The sequence below is a fragment of the Eucalyptus grandis genome, chromosome 3 (genome assembly GCF_016545825.1).
Source record: "Eucalyptus grandis isolate ANBG69807.140 chromosome 3, ASM1654582v1, whole genome shotgun sequence".
NCBI classification, from domain to species: Eukaryota; Viridiplantae; Streptophyta; class Magnoliopsida; order Myrtales; family Myrtaceae; genus Eucalyptus; species Eucalyptus grandis.
This window is the reverse complement of record NC_052614.1, coordinates 42,107,490-42,119,916: the sequence shown is the minus strand read 5'-3', so window position 1 is coordinate 42,119,916 and position 12,427 is coordinate 42,107,490. Positions and strand designations below refer to the sequence as shown.

At 39.0% G+C, this 12,427-nt stretch overlaps 1 protein-coding gene across 1 annotated transcript; it reads right to left on the bottom strand.

The window, feature by feature from the left end:
* Nucleotides 1-2,260: 2,260 nt before the first annotated feature.
* Nucleotides 2,261-11,676, bottom strand: LOC104437443. The gene is made up of 10 exons (XM_010050382.3): nt 10,930-11,676; nt 10,346-10,413; nt 9,026-9,096; nt 8,518-8,823; nt 7,940-8,103; nt 7,783-7,838; nt 7,626-7,678; nt 7,394-7,514; nt 3,187-3,284; nt 2,261-2,530 (listed from the first exon to the last, which is right to left on the bottom strand). Exons 1-10 carry the CDS (start codon nt 11,118-11,120, stop codon nt 2,459-2,461), a joined length of 1,200 nt encoding a protein of 399 aa, XP_010048684.2. The 5' UTR covers nt 11,121-11,676; the 3' UTR covers nt 2,261-2,458.
* Nucleotides 11,677-12,427: the final 751 nt, after the last annotated feature.

The window sequence follows — 12,427 nt, the reverse complement described above, 5'->3', positions numbered from 1 at the left end:
CAAAAGAAGGTACTTAAATGCATACAGAATTACTTTTCCCCCCCTTTTTCCTGGCAAGAATTGGTTAACGTGAGACACAATTGACAAGATCTGAGAGAGTTCCTATTACCACCTTTTCCCACAAGTAGAAATTTTGAATTTCGTAAGACAGCAGGGCATTAAAAGGTTAGGAAGGGAAGTCATAAATTTTTTTACTGCATCATCCAACAAGACATAATCTAAATGATGAGCAGCATTTTCCACTTTTCCTTGCATAAATGCAACACACTCCAGGCATTCAGCTCCACTGACTGTTATCTCACCTAAGAGATGCTCTTCCAAATTAAACCTATATGTTATTTAATCAATGTGCACTAGCTGTTCAAGTGGATGTAATCTACATTCAACACTATTTAATATTAAAAAAACCCTCCCGCAAATGCCGATTAACAGAGATTAATGTGACACAAAGGGGTGAAAACATTCTCTTGTAGATAAACCTATTCCCCAGATGTTCTACAACTCTTAGCTATCCTGGCTCTGTTGACACTTCTTTTTGCACAATGCCAGACATTTGCTGAGGGAAGTGTATCAACACAAACACCTACAATACATTGGGTACTTCTCCAGAAACGAAAATGGAGAAATTTGTGCAAATCGCTTGCACAATACTAGTAGGTCAATAAAGTGCATCATTTCACAGTTATAGTCTGCTCCAGCTTAGAGGGGTAAGCAGAGAGATCAAGTACCACTATGAACATAATATTGGTGGAGGATTTAAACGGATGTCCAGACATGCACAAAACGAGTAGAGAGAAATATGTCTGCATAATAATGGAGCAGTCTACTGAAAGATAAGAGGAGAGAAACCCCCTTAAGATGGTTTGACCATCTGAGCAATCACTTCATGATGCCACGGGAGGCCGAACTAATTTTAATGGTAGGAGAACAAGTCAAGCAGTAGGAAGGAATTAACATGACCTGTGAAACTTGATGGCACAATGATGTAGGGGGGACCCCATGGTAGCAGACCCTAGCTAGCTGTACTCTAACATCTCACTGAACCCAACCCTTGATTTTGTAAATCAAGATGAAGAATCATGTTGAGAACAAAAAGATGCCTCATATGCCTACGTGTATAACTGTACAGTCAATGATGAAGCTTTTCATCCCCAGCTACCGTGTCATCAAGCTCTACCTGTTGGAGACAATGGCTAATAAGAAAGATTACTGATTACGGATGCAACACTGGCCTTCTGATCCTTAACATCTAAGAAAACTGAAAATTTAAAGCCATATGAACAAAACATATGCAATGAAAGTGAGAATAGGCATCTATGGATACAAATAGAAGCTCATCCCTGCAGCTATTACTAAATTAATTGTCTTCAAAGTGAAGACCTGCTGACAGTATCATTGTCTAAAGCCTCATGATCTTGAGCAATGAGAGGCCCGAGTTTCCATTGAATCAAATACAAGTAATTGGATTATCACCTTATGTGTGAATTAGATGAATTATCTGAAGGAAACCATTAAGCAGTGATATCGGATATTGGATCACAACTAGGTATCTCTTGTTGACATAGTAGATAGAAGAAGCACCAATTAACCCCATATGGCATTGCAAAAAATCAGAAAGTAAAGAAATGCTCTAAAGCATGAACTTCACACGGAATAAATGGATTAAGCATAAAAAGTAGACACACACCTCTACAAAAATACTGATCACACATTCTATATTGCCATCTCATCAACAATCTGTCAATGCTACGGCTACATCATCACCATGTGACTATGAATGTGCTTGTGCTACACACATAGACCATACTTTTAGCAGAATGGGCATCGGTTGCTTGAGGCATTCACGCGAGGAACTTATAAGCTGTGTTTGAAAAACTAAAACTCATTGTTGCTCCATTGAACTTTAACTCAAGGAAATATTTAGAAAAAAAAAGGGATGATAGGACATCAATATCAAATTATTGGCACAAGTTACTTTTTCTAGTTTTACACTTGATTTGAGGCTTAGATTATTGGCTTTACCTGATCTAAGTCTTAGATTGCCAATTCTTTGCGTAGATCTTTGTGTGATGACAGGAGAGTAGTAGTACTCTGACACTTTTATGGTTTGGGCTTGTAGCAGGATTTAGTCCTCCAGCTCGTTTACTGTAGTCTCAAAACAATGACTTAGTCCTCCTACAGGACACACGCATGTGTGCGACACACACACACACACAAAGGCAATGCTTTAAGGCGAAACCCAGTGCTTTGGAAGATTAGCCACAAACTCATAAAAGAATACATTTTTCTAAAGATTAACAATGAATTAAAGTACAATTACAGGGCATAACCATATAGACAAAAAACATAGAAATCAAGCAACCCAAAGTGAAGAGTAGCTCATAATAGCAATGAACATTTTGCCCCCGAGAATAAACCTAACCCCTCTCCAGAAGCACAAATGGTTGACCATTGAAAGCTATAGAAGAAAGTTGTCAATCATATGGAATACAACATCGGCACCATCAGAATTTACCCTGTAACTCCTCACCTGAAAACCAAAGCATCATACGATTAGACATCAGTTTGCAATTTAGCTTCTCTCTCTCTCTTTTTTCATCCTTTTGGTCACTCAATAAGTAAACTACGAAAATGAAACACCCAACAAATGTTCCACATGCACACATCAGAAACCTAGACATTTTAACAAAGAATCACTAGGACAGGATCAAAATTAGAAGAAACTGGGTCAAATATTTTTAACTTTAGCATTCTACAGCCATTCTGGAACATGGAAGGAACCAAAAATTCAATTTCAATCGCTTAACTTTTCATGCCTCAGGCATAGTGGGAATATTTATCAGATCCTTCATGCAAACAGACTATAATAAAAATTGGGGGTGAAATAATCTTTTAAAGTAACAATTGCGATGGAAACTTTTGGGTGCGGTTTAATCATTCAATTGGATATGTTCAATAGAATCCAACTTCTAGCTCTCAAAAATGCAAGTATTATCTGTACTTGAAAGATTCTATCTTCTGCAAGTGACAATCTACCTCTCAAATGACAAAATAAAGAATGAGAAATCCACTTATGAGAAAGCAAACAACACAACAGTCTTCCAATCAAATTATGAGTGCGAGACTGAGTGATCACTGGATGGATAGCCAAAAAGTTAGTCGCATAAGATGTAGTTCGAAACTTGCCAAGATTGTATTATGTGCAGAATACCGCTGTTTGCTTTTGCTAAAACTGACATCTACACGCTCCCAAGGCACCTGCGTGAGGCCTCTGATCATTTCCTCTGCACAGAAGATGAAGAAAGGTCACAAAAGTCAGTCAGAGAATAAAAATGACGTGAAATGTAATATTCAGGTCCATAAATTAGCAGGAATAGCAGAAGAAGAGGAAGAACAGACAAAGCTATGTCTCATACGAGAGGAGACAATCAAAAGTTCCAACATCAAGATAAAGTACAGAAACAAGACTCAAATTGCAAGTTTAAATTTTGAGAAAATGGAGATCAGATTATATATAAAGAACATAATGGGAATAGACCCCAGAAACATGTTACTTTGATTTAATTCCAGATCTTATTAATCAATCATATTTAACAGTTAAATCTACTGAAAACGCTCTGAAATTAATCTAAAGATCTCAAGGAGAAAAACGAAAGGCGCAGTTCCTCAGAAACTTTCCTTTATCCTCTCTGTTTCTCTTTCACAAACTGTTCTTCACATAGCAGAAAAAGAGGCTTTCTCATACATAAGCATTGATCTCATAAGACTGTAAATATTGTAGTATCTTCACAATTCTTTCTCTGATTAACACGATTACCATCATCAATTACATAATTTGCATGAATGGTCTACTTTGAGATAGAGCACTTCCTCAATAACTTCCAGAAAAGCTAGTTTTTCATTTCGATTAAAAGATTAGATGAGATTAAATTAGCATAATGAAGTGTCATTTTCATCTCATAGCTCCAATACTGCTCATGACAGACCTTATCGCCACTAGCACAGCAAAAAAGAACTTTTTTTCTCCACAAAATAACAGCCATTGCAGCTGATGGGCCCACATTACTGCTACAAGGAGACATTTACAGAGATTTTTCTTTAAACTGAAAGTGCTGCCAGTATTGACATGCGATATACAAGTTATACTCAGTATAGTGACTACCAATTAAATCCACCAAAAATCCTCTTACTACTGTCTACTTAAAGTCGTGCTTAAATATGCCAATTTTTTTCCTTTCAAAACTAGAATTAGGACTATGTTTACATAAGCAAGGTTTGTACAAATTCAATGGAACAAAGAGATGAAGATCACTAAAAAACACGATAGCAAAATCAAACAAGCAAAACTCAATTGCACAAAAAGTTGGATGAACAAATGAAAAAGATCAAAATTACAATTTTTTTTTTTCTAACCTGAATTTTTAAAATAAAATTTTCTGCTTAACCTGATTCTTTTAAAAGAAACTTTTTTTCCCTTCCTAAAATTTTAAATGAATTTTATTACTCAATAAATTGACTAACTAGTGATGCTTAATGGAGACAATTAGCCACATCATCTACCACATCTGTGATTTAACTGAGCTTTAAACGGCTGCACCAAAGTTATACATAATACAGATAAAAGTTAACATCTCCTGGATACATTTCAAGGTTCGGGGCACAGAAAGTTTTGGCTTTTCTAAAATATTTCGCCAGTATCTAATTATGCAACTTACATTATCTGCTGCCAGCCGAAAAAAAAGTATATAAGATACCAAAGAGAGAGAATCCTAAGCAAAATAACTTTGCATCAGACATAGAATCTGCATTTCCTAAATTGCACTGTTATTCCTTCATCCGACACTTATTCTTATGACTAATATTGCAATGAATCTCAAGAAGAAAAGAACCAGAACGTATCTATACTTGCCACTCAAGCTGTTACCCACACAAGTTGTGCTCAATAGCCGTCTTGCTATTTCATTAGGCATGTTTTCCTCCAATTAGCTGATTTGACAACTCAACTGCTTCTTCCCACCCCCAATCATCAAAAAAGAATAAAAGGAAATAGAAAACAAGAACAGTTGGCAAAATGTTCTCCCTTTCCCTTCAGTAAACTCAAGCAAACAAGCTGCAGGAGTCAAATCCAGTTCTCTCAACTCTACTTTCATCTCCTAGATACTACTAAATGGAAAAATGTCAAAGCATCTAAATATCAAAAATCCAAACTGCAGCACAGTGGTATTCTTCACCGGGAGATTGAGTTGCTAAGTACTCCACACCGCTGTCGAAAATGCATTCCATCTCAGCAAGCTTACTTCCATGCGCTAATTGGGGACAGGTAGCAAAATCATGAACCATTCTAGACTAGTAGATTGATCCTGAAATCACAAGCTCATGGCCTCTTATCCATGCAGCTCAATCTTTGACAATCACAGCTCTAGGTGAAAATGAAGTTATGAATAATTACAAGTGCCCAATCATCCATTCAGTGAGTATAATTGTTAAAGACTTGAAAGTCTAGTATTCAGCGAACAGCATAGGAACCCAAATGGCTTTGCAAGCTCCATAGCACAAACGAAAGCCAAGTCAAGGTGACAGAATGACATCCTTGACACTTAAAAAAAAAAAAAAAAAAAACCACTTAGATTCTTGCACTACCACTCCAAGAAGACAAAAATAATGAGCACCCATTGCCAGATCTTTCTATCTTTATGATAGCCATTTTTGCAACAAGAGGGAAACCAATCTCTCCTCATGCAGATCTCACTAGATACATCAAGAAAAACAAAAGAAACTGCACAACCTAAAATAACCTTAGTGGCCTGCCATGAATTAACAAAAAAAAAGAAATTTCAGAAAAAGAAAGCGGGGAAAGGCGGTAGAGGCACTACAGATCCTCTCTAGTGCACTGGGAGATCAACAACAATATGACAAGAGAACTAGATTCTCCAAACTGTTTAAAGATGTACTACTAGGCATAATTACCTAGTTTAATTGAAGAGTCTTATATAACATGGACAAGAAAGGACTCCTGCCTAGAGCTTCGGATTTATCACATATCTTCAGGTGAAGATGCAGAAGGAAAATGTGACTAATCCAAATGTGGATCCTCTCAAAAACTAGAGGAAGTACCAGGGTTGCCTGATATTGTGCTTTATTTCGGCATGCTGAATGCAGGATGCTACTTGCCTAAAACATGGTACATAAGGGTAGCTTCTTCAGAAAATGTTTTTGGAATGCAATACTTTTATCTGGAAAGTAGAATGGCTTCAAGGACTAAATTCAATGACTTAAATTATAATATGTGGACAGGTTCATTAAAGTAAAAGCTGTTCCTTTTACATCAAATGGTGACATTAATACGACCTCAAGGCCATTCTGACTAACTTCTAATTTACAAACTTCTAATATGCAATAAAATATGAAGGAAATAAACCAAATGGTGATCACGCAGTTGAATATTCATTAAAGACTTTCATCCAGCCAAACTAGAACTGTTGTTTCCTAGAAAAAAACCTCAAGGTAAAAAGATCTAATAGACCCATGATTGAAAACTTGGGATGAAAACTCCTCTTCCTCCAAACTTCATTGCAAATCAAATTTGAAAGATGGCCTCTTTTCCTGTCAAAGTCGTTCCTAAATACATGATTCCCTCCTTTAATTTCATGCTTTGTTATTATCTTTCGAAACATCAAGACTTGAAAACCAACACCATGGATATTCTCCAAATTTTTATCAAGATTCATTCCCCAAAAATCAGATTCTGGTTTAGGTCTCTTAGTTTTCATACAAGACTCCCTCCATCTGTTCTTTTTGCTTGTCTAATGGAGGAGAAGAATATCAGAGTGTTATTTCTTTGGAATGCCAAAAATCGCAAATCTGGCTTTTCAAGCCAAAGATCTGCATTCTGGAACCTAATAGCCAGATGGCCAATCACAGGGCAATGAGCGACTTATGGCAACCCTGTGATGTACTATGGAGTCATGGAACAGGCTAACAGCAACATGTCAATGTCACCAGAGGTAAACAACAGAAAAGAGGTTACATTTTTCCTACAAAGGCCAGGGATCAAATCCAGCAAGACAAAACTTCTACGAATCTTTAGAATACAAAAGCACAAAACTACAGTTTTGTATTACCAAATCTATTTTATTCTTTCCCTGACTGTTTATCCATATAAATACAGGCTTACCATTTTTACAGGGAAAGAGAAGGGAAAATGTATCATTTTTTCCTAAAATAATAGGCTTCCTCCGTTGCAACATTTCAAAATTCATCTCTTGCAGAATTGTTCTATCAACTACAAAGAGCAAAGTCAAGGACTTCCCCTTACACTTCACAGCTAATCAAGAAACAAGCAAACAGAATAATGGTAGTCAAGTATTAAATGGAGTTAAAGGGTATAACAAACCTTCCAAATCAGTGTTTCTTTCAGTGACTAGAGAAGGCACTCTCCTTTGAAAGTTCTCGGGAGTTTCCTTCTCCACATAGACAATGTGAGGGTATCTCTCATCTTTTACCAGAAGACTGGACTGGAAATGAAATGGCAGAAAATTTATCACTAAAGCAAGTTCTGAACGTACTTCTCAGATGTTAATTTATCTTTTGCAGGCATGACAAACAAAAAGTGAAGGGCCACCTACCTTAGGAAGTTCATGTTGACGCCGGATTGATGATGTTCCCCACCCAACTACTTCTTTGTAATTATAGTTAAGATCCACACAAAGAAAGAAAAGGCAGGTTCAAAGATCATCTTCAAATATAAACCTTATAAAAGTTAGTAGAAGCAGAAAAGGATACGATCATAATTGACATTTGCATATGCTACACGCCGTTTGAAAGCACGTAAAGCTGACCTACACAGGATCCGAGCTGTTATTCTAACATAAATGAGGAGGAAAAAAAGCCAAAACTTTGGACTTCTGATGAGGAGAGGGCAGTCAATACACCTACTTACAAGAATTTCAAATCTTCAGAATCTTTGACCATTTGAAGAAGAAGAGGAGGTTCCCCATCATCACCGTCAGTAAGAAAGAGATGCTTTCCAGACCTCCCAACAATCAAATGTGCTGCTTGAGGTGCTTTTCTCTCCAAAAAGGGAAGACCACAAAGGAAAGGCAGCTACGGGAAAAACAAAGAATAGATAGATATAAGAATTTGGCAGGGTAATAAACTATTTCAGTACCACTTGTACTATCATTATATCCTATCCAAATGCCAATACCAATGGGAAAAGATAAAGTATGAGTTTGCATAGAAAACAAGACCAGGGCATCTCAATAGATGGGCATCGGATACATTCTAACTATGAGTATTATGCAACATATTATCATTAATAGAATAGAAGTTAGATTTACCATATAGACAACAAATACAATGAATGTGAATGCCTCACACGACTAGAAAGGAAAGATTGAAGTAGGCAAAATAAGTGTAATGGACATCCACTCAAACAGTGATGGAGAAACTAGTGTTCGTGTTCTATACAGCTGCATCTTCAGAGTAAGCACAGGCCAGGAAAATGATCAGTGTTACCTGTTTATGTCCTCTTGACCCAAGATGTGGAGTAGCAACTGTTATGAAATTCATTGGCTCCAAACCTGCAATTTTGCCTTCATGAGGCTCCACCGCTGCAACTTTGACTTCGCGAGGCTCCAGAACTTCCATCTGATGATTTGATTGCTCTCCACTTGGGCAGTCCCTAATAGCAGTACAGAGTTCTGATTGTGAAGGTTCTTCATAAAGTCTCCCAATAGCATACCTTGCAACAAGGCCTCCCAAGGAGTGTGCAATAAAGGAAATCTTACGAACCCCAGGTCTGTGCCTGATAACACCCAATACCTGCATTAATGGTCAAAAAACAAGACAAAGCAAAATCCAAAACCTGCATCAAAGAGAATCAAGCTCAAAATATCTACAATTCTCTGAACATCCACTCAATATCACACGATTATGCAAACAATCACATTCTCCACTCCAAACACAATGAAGCAAACAGATAACTAACTTGAGTAAAAACAAATAATAATAATAATAATAATACCTCTTCTGCCAATCGTTCACCCATCATGTCAACACCATCAAAGGTCAACTTCGAGGAGTTGCACTCACTACCTGAAGAGAATAATAAGGCTTGGTTGTTAACTTGTTCTTGGTCACATGGAAACACTTCATAAGTATGAATAAAATGACATGTGCATATAAGGTTGATGAGTATACTACAAAAGATATGAGGATTTTAGAAGAAGTAACAAAACCAGCATCAAGGCCATACTGAAAAAAAAAGAAAAAAATGTGCAGAAAATGACTCGGTAGAAATCAATGTTATCGAGCTTCAATATTATGACTCAAAACACCAATGTAGATTGCGAGATAAGAAATGATGAAATAATGCTATTTTGGCAGAAAGAAGCTCCAAATATTGGTGGAATCCACAGATACTCAAAAGTGACATTACAACAAGTTGAAACATTACAGGACTCTTAAAGCAGTAACCTTTTGGGTATACAATCAAAGCCACAACGTTTACCTATTTACTAACGCTTGGCAGTTAAACTATTGCAGCCAACAGAAAACATCCCAAGGAAATTAGTAATTTGAATAAGCAAAACATCATGCACAAATAAAAATAATTCACGGAGGACACAGATTGATGTGTTATTATCCCACTCTAATACACTTCCCCGGAGGTGATGCTATAGGGTTATTTAAAGCTGAATATTGAATGCATGAGATTCAACCAACAAAGATCAGATTAAAGAAAAAACTCAAAATGATAGCTTAAAACTTGCAGCGAATTTGCAGAAAGAGAAACTGCCTCTCTTGGGGTAATGAATTATAACCTAGCTTTGGACCAAAAAAATAAATTATAACCCCAGCTCAGAAAAAGAATTCGAGGAGCTTCTCTCATGTGTTCTTCCATCACACCTAGGGTGTCATCTGTAACTGCTTCATGCCAGCATGCAAATGTCCACAGGACGACCAAGAAAGCCCATTCATATTATCCTTAACAAAGTTATCACTCATGATAGATACCCATTATGTTTATGTTTATCATGGAGATAACACAAAGATAGGAACTAATGTCCAGTTCCTCCAAATATTATCAGAAATTAAACCTCAATATGTAGATTTGGCAAAACCAAATATATCATCCAGTCCTTTCTGCTTGCAAATTATCCAGGTGCCTTCATACAATCCAAGTCACATATAATTGACTTTAAAAATTCTAACAGGGCATTTGTAACTTCTCGTTGAGAAGAACGTATATTAAACCAGAAATACTCAATACTTGATGTAGTTCTTCTACAATCAAACACAGGGGATTGAAGAGAGAAAACTGTTTGTGCAAAGGAGTACTCACGATGGACAATCACTTTATCTGGAAGCTTCTTCACAAACTGCTCAGCAGCATACCTCCAATCTTTGGCACTGAAAGATTTGAATAACTGTGTATGAGTTTCCGGCTCATGATTCATCACCTCAGTCGACACTTTTTTCAGGAAGGCAGCAGTAATTATCCTAATAATTATCACATCACCTATTGACCGCATCTATTTTTTCCACGGAGTGAAGAAGCTCTCCTGACAACTATAAAACCGTTGCATTGAATATCATATCTAAGGAAGAATGTCAACAACTTAGCATGCTTCCGAACAATCACTCTGACGCCAAGCAAACAGTACCACAACCACTACAGCTATGCTCTTGGCAAGATAAGTCCTTGAAGCAAACAACAAATCCAAAATCATAATTCAAGCCACCAAAACATGCACTACACAATTCGACGGTAATTAACACCAGAACCACAATTCTAAGATGATCTAAGACCCAAATTACTCCAAGAATCACATTTTAGATTCTAAACAAACTAAATATCGGAGGTCCCAATGTGCACAATTCACCCCCACAAAAACCCAGATCAAAACCCAACCAAACCGCCCGTACCTTCCGACCATCCCATTAACCATGATGACGAGATGCTCCGGCGCGCCGCGGCCGCCGCCGCCGGCCTCCACGGCATCGGCGTCGAAGAAGTCCTGCCCGCCGCTGTCGAACTCCACCTTCACCGCCACCGCCCCCGCCCCCGCCCCGCCGCGGTCGCTCTCCCTCGCGACCCTGAAGCACCCGGCGCCCATCCTCGCCACCAGGTCGACCCTGCTGCCCCAATCCACCGCGACCGAGCTTCCTCCTGCACTCGAGCCCGAGCCTCCGTACGACGAGCCAGGACCCGAGATCGGGATCGAGGCGGCTCAGCAGCAGGTGGTGGTGGTGGCGCTGGCGCGGCGGCGGCGGCGGCGGCGGCGTGGAGGCGGCTCGGACCGTGAGATTAGAGGCGAACATGTAGGGCAGAGTGCGAGGGGAGCGAACCATTCATGGGATCTTCTCAAAATCCTTCCTTTTCTATCTTCCCTTCGATCGGCATTCCAAGGTTTTAGCGGGGGAAGTGCGTGGCCATGGCGAGTTGGCGACGGCTTCTTGCACAGTCAAAGTAAAGTTGGCGTTCTTCCAGACGATGGAAAGGTTCTTCTTCGGACAACTCGAAACGGTTTTTACTAGAATGTTGTCGGGTTTTCTCGGTCTTTTCGGCACGTGATGAACGTGGGGAGTTGAAAGGGAAGGGCCGGGGGTGACGGGGTCCTTCTGGTTGGCGCCGGTTTGACCTTCCGCCGACGACGGACGAGGTCCTTGCGGCTTTCCTTGTTTTTTCTGGTAAGAATGGAGGGAACGGTCTAGCCGCAATGGATCGCGGAGGTTAAAGTCAAACTCGGGACCGGCGGGGTTGGGTCGGTTTTGGAACCAAAGCTTTTGACAAAATGCAGAGGCAACATTCCTGAAATACCGACATAAAGTTAAAAGTTAGGGCGTGTTAGGTTGGCTTCTGAGAGAATGCTTTCGAAAAGAAATGTAAGATTTTATGTGAAAATGATTATTCAAATGCACATGGGTATTTGGTAAAGTAAAAATAGTCAAAATTCGAAGCATTTCCAAACTTACCTTGGTCTAGAGGGTCTTCAAGAAATTCAATTGCATTTCCCTTAAATTCTCCCCAAAAACATCGTACAAGGCCATTTGCATGGCTTTGTCAAAGCTATATTAGACTTTCGAACCGGACTTTCAATGGCTGAGATTTCTTTTGCTCATTCCTCTCCAATCTGGACCCGAGGTTCCATGAAACAGTCGGTTTCCCTTTACTTGCCGATGTGCGAACCGATTCCTCTTCTCTTTTCCCTTTCTTTTCACGATCGGGGCATCCCCTTTCCTCCGGAAGTTGAGATTGTCGATCGTATGTTTGCGTTACATAGGATAGCTTGAGATGGCAAGGAATCGTGCCTAGAGTGGTCGGGATTTTTCAAGGTCGTTTCCAATGAACAGATGGTGTAGCCTAAGTCACTTCTTTCATGGGGGGAGAGCGCCTTACTCGACTTAATGTGAGGCCTTCAAA

Excerpts from the sequence above, each read along its gene's own strand:
- LOC104437443 (XM_010050382.3), bottom strand. The coding sequence starts at position 11,120 with ATGGGCGCCGGGTGCTTCAGGGTCGCGAGGGAGAGCGACCGCGGCGGG. Across the intron at positions 7,679-7,782 it reads TGCAAATGTCAATTATGATC|AAGTAGTTGGGTGGGGAACA; the intron begins GTATCCTTTTCT and ends ATAATTACAAAG. Across the intron at positions 3,285-7,393 it reads AAGAAACACTGATTTGGAAG|AGGAAATGATCAGAGGCCTC; the intron begins GTTTGTTATACC and ends TCTTCTGTGCAG.